The 24,635-nt window shown below is 40.5% G+C and overlaps 1 protein-coding gene across 4 annotated transcripts in view; it reads left to right on the top strand.

Moving 5' to 3' along the window:
* The window catches only part of STYXL1 (serine/threonine/tyrosine interacting like 1), a 51,979-nt gene that overhangs the window by 21,978 nt on the left and 5,366 nt on the right, over positions 1–24,635 (top strand). For all 4 annotated transcript variants that reach the window (XM_025051567.1, XM_025051566.1, XM_015594636.2 and 1 more), the window contains 5 exons: positions 1,938–2,076; positions 6,511–6,656; positions 11,907–12,052; positions 21,234–21,331; positions 22,221–22,333. In XM_025051567.1, coding sequence (XP_024907335.1) covers positions 1,938–2,076; positions 6,511–6,656; positions 11,907–12,052; positions 21,234–21,331; positions 22,221–22,333 — 642 coding nt within the window. The remainder of the gene's footprint in view (positions 1–1,937; positions 2,077–6,510; positions 6,657–11,906; positions 12,053–21,233; positions 21,332–22,220; positions 22,334–24,635) is intronic.

Here is a 24,635-nt window from a genome sequence, read left to right as displayed (position 1 = left end):
CTCTTTTTTGAGGGGAACTCCTCCTCCCTGCTCAAACACTGGAGGTCTAGTGGTGCTCTCTAAAATAGTATCCAGACCTTGGCCACAGCAATTGGCCATGGGCCTAGGGTGAAAACTGAGCAAATCAGAATTGGAATTAGAAAAGGCAGCTCTTTCTTTTCTGGCGGTGAAGTTGGGAGGATGAGAGTCTGAGTGTCACTGGTGGCCATGACTTGGACCTCAGAAGAAAGTTGTCTGAGCTGGTGGAGTGAGCATGCAGGGGAAGCAGAGAGGAGCAGTGTCTGAGAGGGAGGTCTGGGCTTTAGAGTCCTGGTTCAGGTTTTCCTGGGGACCAGTTGCTCCCTGCCCTGCCTGAAATGTTGTTATTTGCCAATAAATCTCCTTTTAATTTACATTCCTGATTGCAACTGTTGTTAAATTGGTGGTTCATCTTATAACCAATGGTCTCTTAAGATCTAGGAAATATAGTACTCGTGGTTCCTTGAACACACTGCTCTGTGTGAGCACAGAAGTGTGTGTGCTTTGCTCATCATTGTAACCTGGATGTTCTTTCTGGTTCCTGGCATCAGTTAGGTGCTTAGTACCTATTGGTTGACTAAAATGAATGACTAGAAGCTGTTCCTTCTGCCTGGAACACTCCCCTAACCCTTGGCCACCTGGCATATTTCCACTTGTCCTTGTGGTCTCATCTCAAATGCCTCCTACCTTGTGAGCCTTTCTGAGTCCTCTAGACCAACTCTGGCATCCCCCTAGCCATTTTTAAATCTCTGTATTCCAGAACCTAGCAAAGTAGGTCCTGAATGAATGTTTATTAAATAAACGAATGAATGTAGAGCCACATCTCTCCCCACTCTCCCTCCTACTCCACTCTCCCTCCTCTGTGTGCTGTTTCCACCTTTTCCTTTTGCTCATGCTCTCCTCCACACCGAGAACCCCCCTTTCCTTATTATCACCTGTCTAAATCCTGCTCATCCTCTGAGCGCCATCTGTTTCCTAATTCCTTTAGACAAATATAATTTCTTCTGTTTGACTCCCAGAGAACTTCCCTGGTCTATACCTCATGGGCCTTACCTCACTGCTTTGTGGTAGGTAGATGGGTACTTGTTCTATCCCACCCGTAGGTCCTCTGTCAGTGCCTCTGTGTCAGCCAGACGGGCCACAAGGAACAGAGTCAGGCTCAGGTTCCCATGAGTAGCGGGGGCTTTTGGAAAGCATTGAGAACAAATGAGGACTTACTTCTCAGCTGCCGCCCAGCCAGTCTTCACAGAGCTCTGGAACACCCCATGGGATCCTGGGCAGTTCTGGTTCTGTGAGAGCTCATTCTTTCCCTGGTAGAAGACACCATTTGCTCCTGTGGTTGCCATTATGGTGACTCAGCCACTCCTGACTACTCTTCAGGACCTATGGACCTATTTGCTTCCTTTAACCATATTTATGGCTATCATGTGTTGGGCAGTGTTCTAGAAGCTTAGGATACATCAGTGACTATAAAAGGACAAATGTTCCCGCTCTTATAGAGCTTACATTTGAGCTTAGTCTGCCTTGCTATATCTGCTTGTTCGTGTTTCCTGCTTACTCAAGCCTCTGCTTACTGACCTCTTATGGGAGATTTTGGCTTCAGCCCTCACGGACAACCACTCCGCCCCAGAGAGAGAATGTGATAGTTCATTTGGCGGGTCAGTAGACCAGCTGTTCTTTGGCCAGGCATTTATCTCTGATCCAGTCACCTGTGGTCAGCTTTTCACAGCAGGGGATGTGGGTGTGGAAGATCTTTGGAATTTAGCAGACTCTGGTCAACTCTTAGTGCTTCTTTGCCCATGCATGTAGTCAGGAAAACAGGCACAGTCCTACCTTAAGCTCCAACCATTGCTGGTGTACAGAGAATATTTGTTCAACTGAACCCACCCACCAACACGCCTCTTTTGTGGTTTCTTTAGAAGGCAAATGAATATCTTATCCCAGAGTCTGTGGATCTGGAGTGTGTGAAGTACTGTGTAATATACGATAACAACAGCATCTCCCTGGAGATAATCCTAAAAGGTGATGACAATGACAACTCTGACGATAGTGAAGAAGGTAGGTTTTTATACTAGCCACAGAACAATAGTTTACAGTTGTTGAACACTTTTGCTGCATGCCAAGTGTTCTACCTGGGTCAACCCGTGCAATCTGCAAAACATCCATATGAGGATGGCAATATGAAGAACTGGAAAGAGTCTGAGACTTTTCCTTTCTTGCAAGATGACACATGAGTCTGCCACAAATTTCGTAGATGCTAACCAAAAACGTGAGGCTCCTGGATCAGAGACAAAGGACTTTATTATCAGAGCAATAAAAGTACCCAGAATGTCATCATTTTCCTGCACTGGTACCCCAAATCCCAGTTCTCATAGGGTGACATGAAGAGAACCAAGTACAACTATCCATGGAGTATATTGTATTATAGAAGAAGAGCTCTGAGCTTAGGGGCCTGAATTTGTTATCATTGGCAGAAAGCCTGTCTGTCCTTGGCTCTGGAAGGAGAAACTATGTCTGTCTTCCAAGGCTGTTGGTGATACAAATATCCTTGAAAAGCTAGTGTCTTTGTTCAAAGGACATGTAGAGATGTGAGAGACTGTGGAGAATTATTTTCTAATATATAACAGTCCCACTTTATAGATAGGAAAATTGGGGCCCAGAAAGGCAAAGTAACTTGCCTGAGGTCCCATACCTAGTGAATTAGTTATCTGTTGCTATATAGCAAATTACCCCCAAACTCAGTAGCTTAGTATAACAAGCATTAATTATCTCATAGATATTATGGGTCCAGAATTCAGGAGCAGCATAGCTGGAAGATTCTGGTATAGATTCTGGTATAGAATCTGAGGTTGTAGTCAAGATGCCAGTCAGGGCTGCTGTCATCTAAAAGTCTGACTGGGCCAGGATGATCTGCATTTGAGATGACTTACTCACATGGCTATAGCCAGGAGACCTCAGTTTCATTCTGGTTGTTGGCAGGAGATCTCAGTTTTTGCCGCATAGATCTCCCCATAGGACTGCTTTCACGGCCTCACGACATGGCAGCTGCTTTCCCCAGACCCAGTGATACAAGAGAGAGGGAGAGAAAGGGGAAGCCACATGCCCTTTATGACCCAGTTTTAGAGCTTATACACAGTCACTTCTATTCATTAGAAGGAAATCACTGAGTATAGTCTTCCCTCAAGGGGAGAGCAATTAGACTCAGCCTTTTAAAGAAAGGCATTTGAAAGAATCTGTGGACTTTTTAAAAACCACCATATCTAGTAAGTGGTAAGGCCTGGATTCACACTCAGGCAGTTTGGCTCTGTTTAATCTTCTAAGGCCTGAGTAATGATGTTAAAGAACAGTGCAAAGTCACTCCAGCCCCAAGCTGGAGCATTAAAATGTTGTTGGTTCTAATCTGCTTTACTGAGGCTCTGGAGCGTTCTCCATTCAGCCCCTGCTTTGGGTTGATCACCAGTGGCCATTGGCACAAGGGCCTCTGCTGTTTGTGGCTCAGTCACTAATAATATGTAGGTGGGTCCATGGGCTAGGTCATTCACAGCAGCAGTCACTGGGTGGCACTAGGCTTCCACCTTTAAGAAAACCAGTCCTCCCAAGAGGTCCTTAGCCAGGAAATTATCCCCTCTTCCCCAAGCTCATTGTGCTGGGCTCTGGCCTACAATCCCAAGAGACTGGACCCTGAAACCCTAGGAAACAGTGGTCAATAAAGATAACCCCCTCTATGTTCTATAAGTGATTTCACCGTCCCGTGGAGTCCCTGTTCTCACTAGGTAGGAAACCACAATCACGAAACAACAATACAACAAAACGAAAACCACACAGGTACATGCCTTGCCCTCTCAAGGCACCTTTTCTCCTTTAACATGGCATCATCCAGGTAAATACAGTCTTTTGGATAAAAGACCATTTCTCACCACTACCTTCTCCTTTCCACTGGTAAGTACCCACCTCCCTGACCATCAAGGCAATCTAGGCACGGGGGGAGACTTTATTACATCCTAAAAGTGGGCATCAGTTTCTGTATAGTCCTTTCCTGCTAGCTTCTGGATGAGGCGCAGCTCAGCCTATATGGCCTTTGGCCATGGGCCTCTGTTCTTGCTATGCCTGTGGCCAAAATGTCCATGTCTAGTGTAAGTCATGAGTGACTCCCTCCCCCTAGCCATGCACGGCGTTGGTTCCTAGGGGACTCTGCCCTGTGCCCTCCTATCCAGGCTGCCCCTGGCCTGCTCTATGTGCTCCTGATCCCTGGGCCTGCTATGGCTTCCCTTGTTTCTAGCATTAGGTTAACCACACCCTACGTCCGCTGTGGGGGGTTTCAGAATCCTAGTGGGAAATAGGGCACAAGTTGTTTTTAGTCCCTTCCCCGTCTTCCCCCAGCTGGTGTGTTTCTACCACCTCAGCTGGGTGTCTTCTTAGGAGCCCAGGAAGTGTCTTCCCTTGTCTTGGCCTCTGGGACCCTCTCTCCAAGCTCCTTTCAGCATGCACAGGGCAGCCTCTTCTTGTATGAACGACATTTCCCTTATGTTAAATCATCCTTCTTGGCAACACATGGATATAGACCCATACACTGGGCTTGTGATCGGGTGCCAGTAGAGTTCTCAGGGCCAGGATACCAACTGTGAAGGGAAGCTTTGAGAATTTTGGAATTCCTTTTATTCTCCCTCAACAAAGCCTGACTTTTAAGACAATTGTCTGGCTTTGGACCTCATAGAATTTAACTTGAAGCTCAAGCTGAGCCCTGACTCCTTTGTACCAGGTGGTTGCCCCCACCCCCTGTAGCAGTGAGCACCCCAGTTCAAAGTATGGGAAACCTCATGTCAACAGAGAATCCAAGATTAATGGGAATAAAAATGAACAAATTTAATGTTTCAAAAATATTAACCCATTGCATCCTTGACTGAATAACCTGGGCCCTGGGATGTTCTCATGACTTTTTGTCCAAATCTCTAATCGTCCCCTGGAAACTGGCCTTCTTCCAGCTTTGACCCCATTACCCTTGCTTGCGAATAAGCCTCCAGTGGGTCATTTGACATTGGCAGGGAAGCAGCTGTCTGGTTTAAAGCCAGTAGTACTGTGGCCTGGGACTCCCTCCCTGACTCCCTTGGGTCCTCTGACCTTCCCAGTCATTACTCAGTCTGGTGCTCAAGAGGGAGATGGGGCTGGGAGACCCTGGGAGACCCAGAGTTCTCTGGCTTCTAAGCCAGGCCCTTGGGGAAGGTGGGCTTTGAATCCTGTCTCGCCAACTACAAGTTCTCTTCTGGCCTAGCTATTGTCTGCAGCCTCTTCTTCCAAATAGTTTCTCCAGATAGGTCTCAGGCTATTTATGTCCTCAGCAGCCCCTGCTGGAATTGGCAACATCTCTTTCTAGATAAAGGTTCACGATAGGTATTAGAGTCCATGCCCTTCCCTTTGTCCTTTTAGCTAGCTTTCCAGAGTCTGCTGCACAGTATTTCTCTTTAAGGGTCAGTTCCTGGCCTCAGAATATCTTGGCTTAGCCTTAATTTGCAAACTTCCTATCACATATATCTAATTTGCATACAGTCTAATAGTGATTCTACAGATCAGTGAAGTCATTTTAGATTAAATTGATGTCAAAACCATAATGAGATATTACTTCACATCCCCTAGGATGGCCATAATTAAAAAGACAGATAGTAACAAGTGTTGATGAGGATGTAGAGATGTTGGAACACTAATACACTGTTGGGTAAAATGTACACTGGTACAGTTGCTGTGGAAAATGGTTGGCACTTTCCTCAAAGGTTAATATGGTCCAGCACTTTCACTTCTAGATATGTACCCAAGAGAAGTAGAAACATGCATAAAAAACCTTGCCAAAGGGTGGAAACAACCCCAATGTCCACCAACAAATGAAAGAAAAACAAAAGGTGGTAGAGCCACACAATAGAATGTTATTCGGCCATGAAAAGGAATGGAGTGCTGACACACGCTACAACATAGATGAACTTTGAAAACATTATGCTAAGTAAGAAGCCAGACACAAAATTACCACATAATGTGTGATTCTATTTATATGAAATGTACAGAATAGGTAAATCCATAGAAATTCGATTAGTGGTTGCCTCGGGCTGGGCGTTTGTTGTGGGGAAATGAGGAGTGAAACCCTCTACATGGTACAGGGTTTCTTTTTGGGGTGATGAAAATGTTCTAAAATTGATTGCGGTGATTGTTACACAACTCTGTGACTATACTAAAAAACATTGAATTATGTACTATAAATAGGTGAATTGTGTGGTATACAGCATGTGGCATACAATAGTCTGTGTGTGTGTGTGTATACATATAGAAAAACAAAGATTAACTTTCTTGGAGGTAAGTTGCTTTTTAAATTTTAATTGTAACAGTAATCTTTATATTTGCTCCAGCTTCCTAGATAAATGCTTTTTAGAATAGAGTAGATGTCCACTGGAGCTTTAAACAAATGGTGAACATACAGGGGACATTTATTTCTTTGATCTCCACTCCTAGAACTGGTGTTTGGAGCTGCTGTTGAGTGTGGCAGAGCCATGTCCCATCTCACCCGCCACCCCATTCATATCTTGAAAGGGGGCTATGAGCGCTTCTCAGCTATGTACCACTTCTTCCGGACACAGAAAATCATCTGGATGCCACAGGTAAGGCAGGGTGCTTGAGCACAGGCAGGCTTGGATGGAGCATGGCCTTCCCCTGAGGACCATGGGATGGGGTGCAGAGTATGACAAAGAGGAGAAGGAGACAGACAACATGGGAAAACAATGGAAGAAATTTTGAAGACTGGGCTTGAGAAATGAACTTGGGGTAGCCAGGAGGTCCTAGATGATGAATTTATAATCATCAGATTTGTGTGGAAGCCAGCATGGCATTTAAGAGATGGGGCCCGTTCAGAAGGCAGGGTCCCAGGAGAGTTCTGGATGGTAGACTGTAGTCAAAGTCAGGCAGGGAGCAGGGAGGGGTGTCATGATTTGAGGTCACTCTTAGATGTTCGAATCCAGAGGATACAAAAAGAGTGAGAAAGCAGTCCCTGCCTATATGGAGTTCTTGTCTAGTAGGGGAGACAAGGGGTGTGGCCAAGGGACGCAGCAGGTGTATGGAGCCCAGAGAAGAGGCATTTCCTTCCAAACCTGAAGGAGGAGGAGCTTGTGGGAAAGAGAGGTGAAATAAGCATTGGGTGGCAACAATTGACAGACAGGGACCGGTCCCCGGGGTGCATTATGTAATATCTGGTTTATTGAAGAGTCTGACTGCAATGGAATGTAAACATGCACAGGTTTCATTTTTTCCAATCATTGCCTTCAATTGTGCTCTCATTCTTGTCCTTAGAAACATCTTGGACAGATTCCATGTTTTCTGGCCACTTTTGGTTATGAAAAATTTCAGTCTAGTCATGTAAAATGATTGGGGAAATGTGCATATTAACTGATAGTAAGGAAATATTATATTTCTTTAGGTTGTGATGACATTATGGTTATGCTTTTAAAAATATGAGTCCGTATCTTTTAGAGATACATAATATTTATGGATAAAATAATGTGATATCTGGAATTTCCTTCAAAATAATCTGGAGTGGTTTAGAAAGTCAGTATAGATGACGCAAAATTAGCCATTAGTTGATAACATTTACAGAGGGGTGATAGATCCAGGGGTTTTTACACTATTCTCTCTATTTTTGTGTATTTTTTGATAAAAAATTTAAAAGGGAATAAGAACAATTAGTCTGATACAAGCCAGTCTAGTTTAACATTCTAAGCTCAAACCATATCTCATTTCTTTCCATCCCCCAGAGCTGAGTAGCCTTCAGTTTCCTGGGGGCTGGGAGTGGTGAGGGGTGTGGGCTGGCTTCAATGACACCTCCTCTGTTCCCCTCTTTGGGGCTTGGCCCCTCTGGTGCTGAGGGTCCAGAATGGAGCCTGTCTTCTGTGACTGGCCACTGTCAGTGGTGGGGAAATGCCTTCTCACTCTGGCCCAGCCTGTTTCTGTGTGCTGCTGATGGCCTTTGCTGCTCGTTTCCTTGGGGTTCTATTCAGAGGCTCCATCTGTTAACGAGGATCTTTCAGAGAGTTACCCAAGAATTTCTGCCAGGAGTACTCCAATTCTCTTTCCTTCTCTTGGAAGCCCATGAGTCCCCTACCACATCTATACTCCTTCACTTGAATCCTGGAATGAGCCACAAGGGAGTATGATGATGGGGAAAGAGGCCCAGCCCAGGCAGACCTCACTGCAGCCCCTCCTTGCCTTGCTGACTTGGCAGCTCTAATCAGCCTATGTGAAAAGGTGGAGACCCAAGTCTGAGGTCGTACCTGTTCCCAAATGCAGGGTATTAATGTCAAGATCTCCAAAGGACTACCTCCTCTCCTTCCACTGAAGTAACCACATTATGATTTTCAGCTCAACAGTCGTATACCCAATCTCCTCAACCTGCAGACACCCCTCCCTGCTGCTAGAGAAGCACTCCTTACTGGCTCTGCAGTGCTCAAAGGGAGTATTTCTTTATAAACATCATACTGCTGATAACTCATTGCCCCTGCCTTTTAAAGCTTTGTTAAGGTATAATTGATGTAGGAATAACTGTACATATTTAAAATGTATAATTTGGTCAGTTTTGACATGTGTATACATCTATGAACTTGCCCTCACCCCTAGTCTTCTTATGTAGATTGGGAAGAGGGGTATGATGGTGGCTGATGGTATCTATCACGGCCTGATAGATTGGGTGAGTGAGTTTTACCCTAATTATTTGTGGCCCTCTAGAATGTAGGCGCCCACTATTTCCCTCTTCCTGCTTTGTTTCTAATTCAGGAGCAAGAGTGAAAGCCATACTCCCTTTCTGTTATTGTTCTGATACATTACAAAGCAGGGGAATTCTTACTGCTCCTTTGAGAGGAAATGGAGGCATAGAATTTGGACTCTGAAACTGCCCCTCTGCCTTAGACAGAGTGACTTATAATTTCCTGTTTTATAGATGGCATCCCTTAAATAAGATTTCACCTTGAGCAAAGGGTTCTGTGACTAAAAAAAGTGTGATGTCCACACTAGAGAGAGATGATGGTGAGCCACTGAATAGTTTTAGGTTGAGGGGTGGCATGGTCAGATTTCACTTAGAAAGACCTACTCTGATTGCAGTGCAGAGAGCAGATCAATGGGGACAGAATGGATTTGAGGAGACCTGCTAGGAGGTAGGGATGGAGAGGAGACGATGGATTCAAGAAATACTTAGGAAGCAGCATTGACTAATATACAGGTGGTGGGGTACAGGAAAGAGAGAAGTCTAGAATAATGTTTTGGTTTAGGTGTGGGTGACAGGTGGCCCATGGTGTGGCTCATTGAGGTGGTGGAAATAGGAGGAGGAGGCAGTGTCAGAAGTAGGGGGAGTCAGTGGGCTTGGTTTAGACGCCTGTTTCTTTTTCAGATACCTGTTCTTTTACGTTTGTCGATGTGGTGTCATCTAGAGTTAATGTGGGCTTGCTCTTTACAGCGAAGCATATTTTCATACATGCCATACCCTCTTTCTCTGCAGCTGACACAATCACAGGAAATTCCTTGTGATTGTGGTTTGTAGGCAATAGGAAGAAAGTTGATGGATTTGTGATGGGTGTTTAATGAGATTTTCCAAATGAAACTGGGAGAATTTCCTTTGGCTCCAGCAAGCTGAGGTTCTTGGGTGAGGTCAGCCTGAGCTCCAGGGATGCTTTGGGTCACATCTCAAGTAGCTGGTCTGCCTGCAAATAGAAGAGTCATGAGTCTCTTTTGCAAACTTGAGGATTGGCTCAGCTTGGTGTCTGTTCTTTAATAGAGGCTTTTGAGGCTGACGACAACTTGGGAAGAATGTGGGCTTAAAGCAGGTTCACTGGGATGGGAGATGTACTGAGGCCAGAGGCCTGTGATGGACTGAAGTGAATGGCGGACAGCCTGAAGTACTTAAGATGTTATTTCTGAGTCAGACTTGGAGCCAGAGGAGTTTTTAGAATGCAGTTTGACTTTGAAATTACATAGGTCAGCATTTCCAATGAAATACTGATGGAAAAAAAAAAATATGACCTAAACAGACTATATTAGAAATGTCAATTTATACAACGTTAGTGGATTTTTTTTGAGGTGTTGCCTAGACTTTATCTTACTAAATATCACAAGTAGATTTTTAATTCATGCCAGTAATAACTATGTAGCCACTGTTTTATTACAAATATCTGAGCTACAAGAGGTCAGCCTAAGGAACCATTAGGAAGATTTTCACCAGCTCTCAGTTCCCTGGAGGCACACTTTGGCATGCTTTTCTGGCTCTTTTCAAACTTCTTTATAAAATTAGTCTTATTATTTGATGATAACTTTTTCTAACCACCTGCTTGGTGCTCTAATAATCTTTCCTTGGAACAATCAGATTTTATGATTTCCCTCAGCTTTATTGATATATGATAAACAGGTAATACTGTATAAGTTTAAGGTGTACAACATGATGATCTGATACGTGTACATGTTGTGAAATGATTATAATAATAAGGTCAATACACCATCACCTCACAAAATTACCTCTTTTTGTGTGTGGTGAGAACATTTAAGATCTACTCTCATCAATTTTCAAGTATATTAATACAGTATTGTTAACTGTAGTCACCATGCAGTCTGAAAATTTATACCCTTTGACCAGCATCTCCCCATTCCCTCTTTTCTTCCAGCGCCTGGCAACTACCACTCTACTCCGTTTCTATGAGTTTGGCATTTTTAGTGTCCACATATAAGTGAGAGCATGCAATATTTATCTTTCTCCGTCTGGCTCATTTCATTTAGCAAAATGCCCTCAAGGTCCATCCATGTTGCCACAAATGACAGGATTTCCTTCTTTTTTTATGGCTGAATAATATTCCACTGTATGTATGTTTATATGTGTGCTGCATTTTATTTATCAACTTATCTACTGATGAACACTTAGGTTGTTCCCAACTCTTGGCTATAGTGAATAATACTTCAGTGAGTAAGGGGGTGCAGGTACCTCTTTGAGATAATGATTTTGTTTCCGTTGGATAAATACCCAGAAGTGGGATTACTGGATCATATGGTATGGTAGTTCCATTAATAATTTTTAGGAATCTCCATACTGTTTTCCATGGTGGCTGTAGTTAGTGGATTTCTTTATTGCCAGACTTCTTTGAGCTTTTGTCCATTGTGAGTTTCTCCGAGAGGGATATCACAGTTACTATTTCCCATATGTTCTTGGTTCTCCGAAACCTTTTTTCACAGTGTGTTGTGAGGGACCAGTGCTTCTTAGAACACACTTTGGGAAATGTAAGGAATAATGCTTCTCTTTGTTTCTTTGTTTTTCAAAGAAACCAGAAATTTTCTTATTACCACTTTGGACCTGGAACTCAGTAAGCTTCCATTAAAGTGGTATCCTGTTCTCCCTACCTCTCTATCAGAACTTCATCAGAATTCATTTCCTGATAGCTCTTGTGAGTAGTTTTATTGTGTGTGTGTGTGTGTGTGTTTTTTTAAGGTATTTAAATTCTGGTTGCCTCCAAATGTAATAAAAGGGCTGTTCTTCGCCACCCTTGCCCTCCTCCAACTGGACATACCCTGGGTTTTTGCAGTTGTTGGCCATGGGATATTAGACTCCAATTCTAGTGCACCTGGCCAAATGCAAACAGGTGCTATGGAGGGAAGTGGGATGTCGGTGTTCAGCATGCTATACCATGGTGTTACTACCAGCTCTCTAACTCCTTGTGCAAGTTGTTACTTGCCAATATCTTTGAATGCCCAGATCGCAATACCATTCACTGTCTTAGATTATTTTTCTAAGCTTGTTTGCTGAGCCACATTACAAGAGAGAGAAAAAAATGAAAACAGCTTCTTTCCTGGAAAGTATTTATAGGAGCCTTTCATTTTCTCCACCTCAGGAACTGGATCAATTTCAGCCATACCCTATTGAAATAGTGCCAGGAAAGATCTACCTGGGCGATTTCAGGCAAGCCTGTGACCCTAAAATTCAGAAGGATTTGAAAATCAAAGCACATGTCAATGTCTCTATGGAGACAGGGCCATTGTAAGTAGAAATACTATTGATTTTTATTTTTAAGATTAAGTATCATTTGTTTATACAAGATTCCTAGTGCCATGCATTTATAGAATTGAAAGGTCTCTTAGAAGTCAACACACACTTATTTTCATCTGTTCCTGGCCTACAGTTTGTTTCTTGCCCTTTAAATCTCACCAAAAGTAATACTTTCCTGGTATTTAATATTATGGTAAAAATTATCCTATTCTACCCTGCTTTGCCTATCTCAGGCCCTCTGAGAAATGACCCTGTCTTAGTCCATTCAGGCTGCTATAACAAGTATCATAGACTGGTGGCTTATAAACAACAGAACTTTTTCTTTTCATGGTGTGGAGGCTGGGAAATTCAAGATCATGATACCAGTGGATTTGGTGTCCTATGAGAGCCCGCTTTCTGGCTCATAGACAGCCATATTTTCACATGGTGGAAGGGGCAAGGAGGCTCTCTGGGGTCTTGTTAATAAGGGCACTAATCCCATTTATGAGACTCCATCCTCACAACTAGATTTATAGTCCCACCATAAACAAACAAACAAACAAAAAAACCAGAAAACGTCTAAAATAAAAATTTTCAGACAATGGCCAACAGACAGTACAGGACAGTGATTCCTGAGAGAAGGGGGAAAAAAAAACAAACAAAAAAACAAGATGAGCTTGCAAGCCACAGTAAAGGAAAGGAGTCAAAAGAGATCCTGTCATTTTTCCAAGTTGTGAGTACAGAGTCAAAAATCCAGAGAGGTCAGGTTGGCTGGAATTTGCAGGAAAGATCTGCATGGAGAATAGAGAGCTGAATATAAAGAAAGAGTTCTGGACAGCTGCAGACAGTCTCCCTGTTTCTTCAGCTGAGTACTTATAAGCATATGCATGTGAGGAAACTTAAGACTGAGAGAAAAACAAGTAGAAATGAATAGACAGTAAAATCCCCAGAGACTATGTGGTGCCAGGAGTAGTTTGTGTTTCAAGTTAGAGTAGACAGAACTCATAATATATAGGGCATCAAATAAAATACTCAGAAAAGTCTCAGTAGTGAGGAAAATCTAGCCCTAGATTAGGGATTAAAAATACCATGGATTGGAATTAACAGCAGGTTAGACACCACAGAAGAAAATAATTTTTAAGACATAGCAATAGAAAGTATCCAAAATGAAACATAGGGAAGAAAAAGATTTACCACCCCCCTCCGAAAAAAAAAAAAAACCCAAAAAACAAAAAACAAAAAAAAAAACCAGAATTTGAATGAGATTGAGACAGTTTCACATGGAATTTCCAAAGGAAAGGAAAGTGGGGAAACAGAAAACATATTTGAAAAAATAACGGCCAATTTCCAAATTTTTAAAAAAAACTATGAATTCACAGATCCAAGAATCTCAACAGAACGCAAGCATGAGAAACATGAAGAAAACCACAGCAAGTCACATCATATCAAATTGCTTAATATCAGTAGAAAAGAGAAAATCTTGAAAGTAGCCGCAGAAAAAAAGATGTATTACATACCAAGGAACAAAGGATAATAATGGACCTCATATTAGAAACAATGAAATTGAAAAAATTGTAAATTATCGAAGGAAAAAAACCTGTCAACCTAGAAATATAACCAATGAAAATGTCTTTTAAACGTGAAGGGAAAATACTTTTTCAGGCATACAAAAGTTGAAAAAAATTCATCACCAAGAGATGTGCACTACAAAAAATATTAAAGGAAGTCTTTCAGGCAAAAGGAAAACAATACTAGATGGAAATCTGAATCTATACAAAAAGAATCAAAATCACCAGAAATGATAATTATGTAAAATATGTTCCCTTTGTTTTAAATCTCTTCAAACATAATTGTTTAAAGAAAAAATAATAACAATGTATTTTAGAATTATAACATATGTAGTAGTAATATATATGCCCACAATTTACTAAGGCAGGAAGAGGAAAAATAGAAGTATACATTTGTAAGGTTCTTAACTCTGTTTACATGAAGTGGTATAATGTTACTTAAAGGAAGACCATAATAAGTGTATTCAATAAACTCTAAAGCAACCACTAAAAGATAGAATAAAACAAAAATAAATCAAAGAGATATAATTAATAAGACAACAAGACAGATATAATAGAATTATATAAAAATTTAATCCAAAGGAAGGCAGAAAAATGGGAACAGGAACAAAGAAGAAATGGGATCAATAGAAAACAAATAGCAAGATGATAGACTCACACTCAATCATATCACTAATCAAATATAATCACTAATCATATCACTAAGCAAATGGTCTAAATATTCCAATTAAAAAACAGAGTTTGTAGGCTGTCTATAAGGAATGAACTTTAAATTTATAGACAAAGATAAGTTAATACTAAATGGATAGAAAAAGATATTCCAGGCTAAGACTAACTTAAAAAAAGGAACTTCTGAGTGGCTATATTATTACTGGATAAATTGGACTTCACAGAAAAGAATATTACCAGTGATAAAGAGGGTCATTTCATTATGGGAAAGTGGTCAGTTAATCCAGATTTTAGATTCCAGAGGACATAATAGTGTTAAACATGTTTGCAGCTAATAAAGAAGCTTAAAACACATGAAGGAAATCTGATGGAGAACTAGGGAAGTCCACAGAAATTTCAACATCTCTCTCAATAGACAGAAAGTGGGTTATAATTTCAACTAGAACATTATCATCCAATTTTACCTAACTGATATTTATATGGCACTCCACCTAAAAACAGAAATATGTTCTTCTAGTCTTTGAATGTGTCCTACAATAAACATTTTTTTTTTCAAAAGGACATGAAATATTTTTGCCAAGATAGACTATTCTGGGCATTAAAACAAGTATCAATACACCTAAAAGATTCAAGTTATAAAACTTACGTTCTCCAACTATAATAGAATTAAATTAGAAACGGGTAACAAGATATCTGAGGAAAATCCCAAATGTTTAGAAACTAAATAATACACTTCTAGATAGCCTATGGGTAAAAAAAGAAATCAAAAGGGAAATTAGAAAATGTTCTGAACTGAATGAAAATGAAAACACTGTATATTAAAATTTACGGATGCAGCGAAAGCCGTGCATAGAGGGAAATTATAGCCTAAATGCCTGTATTAGAAAAGAAGTCTCAAATCAAATCAAGTTCCTATACTTCCACCTTAAAAATTAGAAAAAGTAAGCAGAAAGAAGGAAATGATAAAGATAACAGTAGAAATAAATGAAATAGAACACAAAACAATTGAGAAAATCAGTGAACAGTACTGGTTCTCTGTAAAGATCAATGCAATTGACAAACCTCTACCAAACTGATCAGAAAAGAAGAGATAGGAGACAAAAATTACCAATATTAGATATAAAAGAAGGAACATTATCATTATAGGGCCTATGGATATTAAAAAGCATTCTCTGGGCATTTATTCCACAGAAGTGAAAACTTATGTTCACACAAAAACCTGTACACAGATGTTTTCAGCAGCTGTTTAATTGGTGAATGGTTATAAAAACTATGGTATGTATATACCATGGAATGCTACTCAACAGTAAAAGCTATGAACTATTGATGCATGCAACAACTTGGATAAGTCTCCAGGGAATTAATGCTGAGCAGGGAAAAAAAAGGCCAATTCCAAAAGGTTACATACTATAGAATTCCATTTATATAGCATTTTTGATATGACAGAATTTTAGAAATAGAGGACAGATTAGTGATAACCAGGGGTTAGGGAAGGGGGCGGTCAAGCGAGGGAGGTGTGGTTATAGAAGGGCAACACAAGGGATCCTTGGTGTTAGAACTGTTCGGTATCTTGACTGGGGGTGAATACGTGAACCTACTCAGGTGGCAAATTTGTATAGAATTTACTACACGCACACACACAAATGTAAGGAAAATCAGAGAAATCTGAATAAGACTGATAGATTGTATCAGTGTCAGTGTCCTGGTTGTGCTTTTATACTATAGTTTTACAAATGTTATCATTGGGTAAACTGAGCATAGTGTACAAGAGATCTCTCTATATTATTTCTTACAAATTCATGTGAATCTACAATGATATCAATAAAATTTTAATTAAAATAAATAAAAGAATGATTAAGAAGTATTTTGAGTAACTTTATGCTGATACATTTGAAAATTTAGATTAAATGAACAAATTCCTCAAAAGACTCAACTACCAAAGCTCGCTTAGTAAGAAATAATCAGAATAGCCCTATATTAAAGAATTGAATTCATAGTTAAAAACTGTTAAAAGTCTAGGTCTATATATGGCTTTACTGGTAAATTCTGTTCAACATTTAAGGAAAAAATAATACCCATTCTACACAGACTCTTCCAGAAAATAAAAGAGGAGGGAATCCTTGCCAATTCGTTTATGAGACCATCATTACTCTGATACCTAAACCTGACAAAGACTTTATAAGAAAGGAAAACTGTAGACCAATATCATCATGAACTAAGTCCAAAAATCCTTAACGAAATTTTAGCAAATTGGATCCAAAAATATATATAAAAAGGATAATATCTCATGACCAAATATATTTGTTCCAGGAAGGCAAGATTGGTTTAACCTATTTCCCATTCAGAAAAAAAATGTGCAGCACGCTACCAGCACTAATTCTATTTATATAAACATGCTCTTAAGGCTGAAGCAAATCTGACTGGTTTTCAATGTGAAAATAAAATATAAAAACTGTTATTGGAGTTATTTCTAAACAGAACTTGTCTCTAATCCTAATGTAACAGAATTATGTATGTAAATCGGATTCATCAAATGAATCTTCGGCCAATGGCTGTTTCAGAATGCTGTTAACATCACACATAGGAATGCTACATTTTCCAAGAGTTGACATTTTCAGCTATTGAGAATTAATATATTTTATAAATGGAAATACCACTACTAAAACACAGAATGCTATAAATAGAATGTTGTCATTTGTTTCCAAAGACTATCAATATACTAGAGCAATACAAAAATAATAATAAAAAGTGAGATATTTCATGGCAGTCTTTGGGGGTAAGGTTAGGACTATAATCTGCAAGTTATCTCGGGGCAAATGCTGCAGCCACAAGGGCTGCTGGCAAGTATTCTCAGGGCAAATAGGCAATGGGTTAAAATTAGAAAATCAACATAATTCGTTATATTAACAGACTAGAAAAGAAAACTTAAATTACTTTCAGAAGAGATACAGAAAAATGGCACCCTGTAGTTGCTAAATATGCATTTTTAAAAAAGCTTACATTTACATTTATAAAAATCTATAGTAAAATGGTCCATAAAGCAAGATCCAGTGAATTTCAGGGGATTAAAATCATATACAGTTGGTTTTTAACCACTATGAAATTAATATAGAAAGCAATAATTTAAAAATATAACTAGAGCATTCTTAGAAATTTAAAAATAAGTTTCTAAATAGCCCATGAATCAAAGAAGAACTCACAATGGAAATTATGAAATCTTTTCAACTACGTGATAAAAAACATATCAAAACTGTGGAATGTAGCTGAGCTGTGTTTAGAGGGAAATTTATAGCCTTAAATGCATTTATTAAAAAAAAGAAAATCTAAAAATCTACTAGTTAAGCATTCATCTCAAGAAATTCCCAAAGGAACAGCAAACTAAACCCAAATAAAGAAGAAGGAAGGAATAATAAAAGCAGATTACAAAATAGGGAGGGTGAAGAAAATCAAAATACTTTTTAAATATATATATGTATGTATGTATTTGATCAACTCGGCAAAAAAAGAGAAGGCATGAACAGTCATTTGTAAAAGGAGACTCTACATCTCTTACAGATATCAAAAAGGTCTTAAGAGGATCAAAACTTTATTGTGATAAATATGAAAATTTAGACGAAATGAATATATTTTTTAAAAATGTAATCTATCAACACTGACATCAGACAAAATAGAAAAATTGATTAATATCAATAACTAATAAGCAAATTTCTCATAGAGAAAAATCCAGGTCTAGATAGTTTCAAAATGAATTTTACCTAATATTTAAGGAGAAAATAAAGCCAATATTACATTTTTTAAAGAATAAAGAAGAGGAATAATTTTCAACTTGTTTTATGAGACCAGCATAACTCTGATTTCATAACCTGACAAAGACATTATAGGAAAATTATACACTAATTTTCTTCACAAATGTAGATGTAAAAAAACCTAAAGAAAAATATTAGTACATTGAATATAGAGTTATATGAAAAGGATAATACATCATGACCAAACTGGGTTTATTTCAAGAATACAAGGTTGTTTTAAGCATCTATAAAATCAATTCATGTAATTTACCATATCAATAACATAGAGGAAGAATCAGGATTATTTCAATAGATGCAGTGAAAGCATTTGATAATATTCACTATACATTCATGATTTTTTAAAAAACCCTCTTAGCAAACTGCAAATAGAAGAGAACTTCTTTGATGTAATTTAAAAAAAACTACAAAAATCTCTGCAGCAAACATCACACGTAATGGTGAAATGTTGAAAGTTTTCCCTCAGAGTCACAGAACAAGATAAAGATGCCACTGACACCTACTTAACATTGTACTTGAGGTCCTAGTTGGTGAAATATGGCAAGAAAAAGAAAGAAAATAGGAATTAAAAGGGGAAAAAAACTTTGATTATTTACAGACAACATAATTGTATACACAGAAAAGCCAAAACAACCTGCAAATAAGTTATTAGACTTAAATGAGGTTGCTTGGTACAAGGTCAGTATATAAATATGAACTGTTTTTCTGCATACAAATGAAAAACAAACTGAAATTTAAAAATCATGTAATTTACAATAGCACAAAAATTACCTAGGATTATAAATAATGAAGGATGTGTAAGATCTTTACACAGAAAATTAATACAGCATTACTGTGAATTATTGAAGATTATCTGAATACATAGAGGATGTACTGTGGTTATGGATTAGAAGATTCAGTTTTGTAAAGATGTTGATTCTTGCCCAATTGATCTATAGATTTAATGTAATGCCAATAAAATTTCAACAGGTTCGTGGAAGTTAATAGCGTAATTATAAAATTTATATGGAAATGCAAAGGGAAAAAATAGGTGAGTATTTAAGAACAACAATGGGAAAACTTGCTTGATCAGATACCAAGACTTAAAAACCACAGCAAGTAAGTACTGTGATATTGGTGCAGGAGAAAAATAAACCAGTGGAGCAGAATAGAGTCCAGAAACAGACCCATGCATAAGTACACTTGAAATTTGGCAAGGATTTTCTCTTATATTTTCTTCTAAAAGTTTTATAATTTTAACCTTCACATATTTTGATCCATTTAAAAATAATGTTTGTGTATTGTACCAGATATGGAACAAAATTCGTTGTTTTGCATATGAAGATAATCATTTGTTGAAAAGATGATCCTTTTGCTTTGATACCTTTGTTGAAAATCAATTGACCATATATGTGTGGGATTATATCTGGATTCTTTATTCTTTTTCATTCGTCTATGTTTTTCTTTTCTTAAATAATTTTTATTTTTCAATTACAGTTGACATACAGATCTGTGCTTTTCATTATACCTATTACACACTCAGGATTACTATAGCTTTATAACAAATATTAAAATCAAGTAGTGTTAGTTCTCTAATCTTGTTTTCAAAGTTATTTACTTTGCATTTCCATATAAATTTTAGAATCAGCTTTTCAGTTTTTACAAAGAAGCGTGCCAGAATTTTGTTTGGGATTGAATTGACATCTTGACAATGTGAGTCTCTTGATCCACGTGCATGGTCTATCTCTACACTGACTTTTTAAGTTCTCTCAGCAATGTTTTGTAGTTTTCAGTGTACAGGTCTCGCACATTTTGTGTCAGAATTCTTGCTAAGTATTTGATGTTTTTGATGTGAGTACAGTGATATTAAAATTTTTCAATTTCTGATTGTTGCTAGTATATAGAGATCCATTTGAATTTTATATATTAACCTTGTATCCTTAAACCTTCTCCATCAAGAAGCCTTCTCAATTGTGAAGCTCTCCGTAGCTCCTTTGACTTTTTCCTGCGCCTCCTGTCTAATATCACATACAGGTCTTTATCCTAGCACCTAGCCAGTTGGATTGGCGCCATTGGTTTATGTGTCTGCCTTCATCATCAGACTGAACTCTCTGAAGCCGGGAGGGGCCCTATTTGATTCTTCCTGTGTCCACAACTCTCGCCCCCCACCCCCTCACACACACAAGGTCTGGCATACAATAGGCATTGAGCGAATGTCTGAGGAAAGAATAGACAGATGGGCACAGATGGATGGGTGGGGAGGGAGAGTTGGGGAGGAAAAGAGGAATGAATAGAGAAGAGAAGATGAATAGATGGATGGATAGTGAATTGTGCTTTTATTTGTCACGGCAATTGCTTATACAGAAACCAAATCAGCCTATTTTTGTTTCTAAATCCACTGAACTTTCTGCATGACATAGTGGTCTGCATACTGAATTTTACCAGTAGGCCATGTTCTTCACTAATAACATCTATCAAGTGCTACTGCATGCCAGGCATTGGGCTAGGCTCCTTGCAGCCATTTTCTCATTAAACATTCCATACACCTCATCTCCCTCCTCTTTCTCCTGTGTTCATAAAGCTCTAGCCACTCTGACCTTTCTGTTGTTTCTCAAATACACTGCCTCTCAGGGCCTTTGCATTTGCATTCTCCTCTACTTGGAACACTGTTTCCTCAGATAACTGTCTGGCTTGTTCCCTTACCTCCTTTAGGCCTCTGCTCAAATGTCACTTCCTCAAGTAAAGCCTTTCCTTACCACCCGGTTTAAAACAGCAACCCCACCACTCTCCATCCCTCTTACCTTGCTTTCTCCATTTAACATAGCAGGCTCATTTTCTAAGGTCATGACATATTTCTTCCCATCCTCATTTTATTATCTGTACCATATTCTAGGAAAGTACCATGTTGGTTAATAGTAATAAGGTCACATTTATTGAGCACGTACTGTGTGCCAAGCAGATGGCTAAATACTTTACATAGATTAATTGACTTAATCCATACCCCACCCCTATGAGGTAGGTGCTATTTTGGCGGAAGGGGATTAGTTCTTTACCCACATCTCCCTGATGCTGGCACAGTGTTTTTTCCCTGTGGTCTTGTTGCTGTGGATAAGGGCCACTGCAGTGAGGCTGTGTGTGAGTCTGCCCAATTACCTGTGCTTTTCTTCTTTTCAGTTTTGTAGGCAACACTGACAAACTTCTGCACATCCAAATAGAAGACTCCCCGGAAGCCAACATTTTCCCATTCTTACGCCACCTCTGTCACTTCATTGGTAAGGAGCATTCTCTAACTAGGCAGCAACTGTCCTGTGCCCCGAGGCAGAGGGACCATGGCACCTCATCCACACGCTTATTCCTGGTTGTGACTCTCAGTATTAAGTAGAGAAGGGGCAGTGTGTGCCCGGCCAGCTCTGGACAAGCCCATCTCTCTGGGGCCCCAAGACAAGCCCACCTCTCTGGAGCCAAATAAGAGCTCTAGACTGTGGACTGACTGCCCTATGTTCTGGCCCCGGCTGGACCGCTAGGTGCTTTTGGGCCTGGCCTCATTGCACCTGTTGGCCTATTGTGACATGAGGCCACAGGTGCATGTGTTCATGGAGGCCTGCTCTGGGCTGTGCCCTGGTAGCCTGGAAGTGAATCTCATTCTGTCCTTGCTCTTTTGTCTAGTTAACAGGGTGGGGTGGAAGGAAGACTCCAGAGCCTCTGACTTCCCTGATTTTCAATGTGTGTCCAGTGCCCCTCTGTCTTTGAACCAAACAGCAGTGCCCACCAGTTGCTTACCTCATTGAAGGTAGATTTTTCAGTCACTCCCAGGGCTCAGGATTACCCAAGGAGAGCAAGATCCCTGGAGTCAGCAAGGCAGAGTCAGGTCAACTGGTAGCGGACCTTCCTGGTCTGGAAGCCTGGAGAGCCAAGTAAAGGCCTTAGCATGATAACGCTGAATGCTCAGGTGTGATCCTCTTGAACTGCCAACTAGATCTGAGGATCCCCATTTGCCAAATGATGAACCAGTGTCCTAGAGATGTCACATGACTTGCTTATGACATGGAGCGCTGGTTCGGAACCCACTCTTGGACCCACTGAGGCCAGTCATCTTACAGCAACTCGGGTCCACAGGGAAGGAGGCTATGCACAACTCCCCACCCTTCCTTCTTCTTGCAGAGGTCCACCTCAAGCTTGGCTCTGTTGTCCTGGTCTTTTCCACCCTGGGCATCAGTCGCAGCTGTGCAGCCATCTTGGCCTACCTCATGCACTGGCAAGAGCAGACCTTGAAGGTATGCATTCCCTGGTTCAGGTTCGGACCACAGCCTCTTCCAGGAGTTGGGGTCCGAGCTTCACTTGGGAGGAACAGGGCCCCAAGGCAGTGCCAGGGCCTGAGGGATGAGAGAGGGAAGGGCCAGGGAGGGGAGCTCCAAGTCCAGGGCTTTACCCAGCACACTATACCCAAGGGTAAGGTCTCAACAGTCCAGGCTAGAGGCCTGAGGCTAGGCAGCACCTTCTGTGTGTCCTCCACTGCCATCAGTCTGTTCACCAGCATTTGTTTATGGTTCTCCAGGGGAGGTGCATGTTGGCTGCTGCTTGGAGTCTTAGAATTGCAGTGCTGGCAGGGCTTAAGCAGACACCCACTCCTGCAATTCCTTTACCCTTGAGAAGAGCAAGGCCCAGAGAGAAGGAAGCAGGGACCCATCATAACAAACCCTGTGGAAACTCAGGGCTCTTGACTTCCAGGGCAGTGTTTTCCTACTGCCTACTGCACTGGATGGCAGGCCTATCCTGAGGAGAGAGGTTTGGGGAGCCTTGCCTGGCACAGCTTAGGCATGATTTCAGGTGCTTGGGTAGGACCTGAAAAGCTCCCACATTTGTCCAGGAGTGCACATGAAGGAAGAGGAGAGACCAAGAATGACCATTGGCGGAACCCATTGCCAGTGGTTTCAAATGTTGACCTAGTGTGCTCTTTGGGGTGAAATTGCAGGTCAGAAAGTCTTGGATATCCATCAATTCCATTTTTGGGTGTACACCCAAGAGAAGTAAAAGCAGGGTCTCAAAGAGATGTTTGTACACCCATGTTCATAGTAACATTATTCACAATAGCCAAGAAGTAGAAGTGACCCAAGTGTTCACTGATAGATGATTGGATAAAAAATACACGGTATAAACATACAATATAATATTATTAAGCCTTAAAAAGTAATGAAATTCTGACACATGCTACAACATGGATGAAGCTTGAGGACATTATGCTAAGTGAAATAAGCCAGTCACAGAAGGACAAATCCTATATGATTCCACTCATATGAAGTCCCTCGAGTAGTCATTCATAGAGACAGAGAGTCAGAGTCGAATGGTGGATGATGCCTGGGACTAGGAGGAAGGGGAATGAGGAGTTGTTTAATGAACACAGAGTTTCAGTTTGGGAAGAAGAAGAAGTTCTGGAGATAGATTGCTGCGTCCAGCAAGCGGGAAATCCTTCCACGTCCAGCACGGCTCTGGAAAATAATCCTGAGTGGGAATGGTGAGAGATTGAGAAAAGAAAGAAGACAGAAAGCTGGGATCAGGAGGCCCAATATCCACTGATGATGGAGTAGAGCACGATTTTATTTTTGCAAGTTGCTTTTATACAAGAGCATACATTTACTGACTAAAATAAGATTATCCCCGCCCAACCTACACATCCTACTGTAATCATTTGTATTTCCGTATATTATCCCCACCCTACACACCCTGTTATAATCGTTTGCATTTCCATAGATTATCTTCATTCTTAGGAGAGTTCTTAGAGGTGAGGCAACCCTTGGTTGACCTCACAGATTGCAAGGACCTTGTCAGCTTGCAACCCGCTCTCCACAATGGATAATGGTGATGTTTGCACAATATAGTGATTGTACTTAGGCCATTGAACTGTGCATCTAAAAATGGTTTAAATGGTAAATTTTATGTGGTGTGTATTTACCAGAATTAAAAAAAGAAAAGAGTCTGGGGTGAAAGGCCCAGAGAGTAGAATGGCGATTGCCTGCCCTCTTACTACACCCAAGGTGCATTGTCAGGGCCCTCACACTGGAGTCACTGCCTGCTTGAGTATTTTGGTATGTGCTGTGGAGGGGTGATGTCGCTGGTAAATCTTGGGAAGAAGGCCTGTGTCATTGCTCTTGTGGAGATGCCTTTCCAGTCTCCTTCCCAGAAATGGGCTTTGCTCTCAGAGAGGCCTCTTCTTTGCTGCCTTTTTGAGCTGGAACAAGAAGGCAGGGAGTTGGCAGAAGGCAGGCCAAGCTAACCCTTCTGCAGGGAGCTCAGAGAGTTCCAGGACTTGAGCTCCCTTGGAATTTGAATGGGGCCTGTCTATGAATGTCACCTAGTCCTGCTCTGCTGTGGTCCCTGGTGTCTTTATTGCTCACAGGGAGGCGGAGCACAAGAAGGTCTTTGGAGCCCTTCGAATCTGACACATCACTATGTGTCCTAGCCCTGACAAGCAAATCACAATCTTCTCTCTGGCTACATCAAGCAGGGGTCACAGCTGCTTCCAGGGCCAGCTGGAGTGAGAGCAGAGAGAGGAGCCTCTTAAGGGCCAGGTCCCCATGG

The sequence above is a fragment of the Pteropus alecto genome, unplaced genomic scaffold (assembly GCF_000325575.1).
Source record: "Pteropus alecto unplaced genomic scaffold, ASM32557v1 scaffold68, whole genome shotgun sequence".
NCBI classification, from domain to species: Eukaryota; Metazoa; Chordata; class Mammalia; order Chiroptera; family Pteropodidae; genus Pteropus; species Pteropus alecto.
Note: the sequence above shows the minus strand (reverse complement) of the source record. Positions and strands in the feature narration are given on the sequence as shown.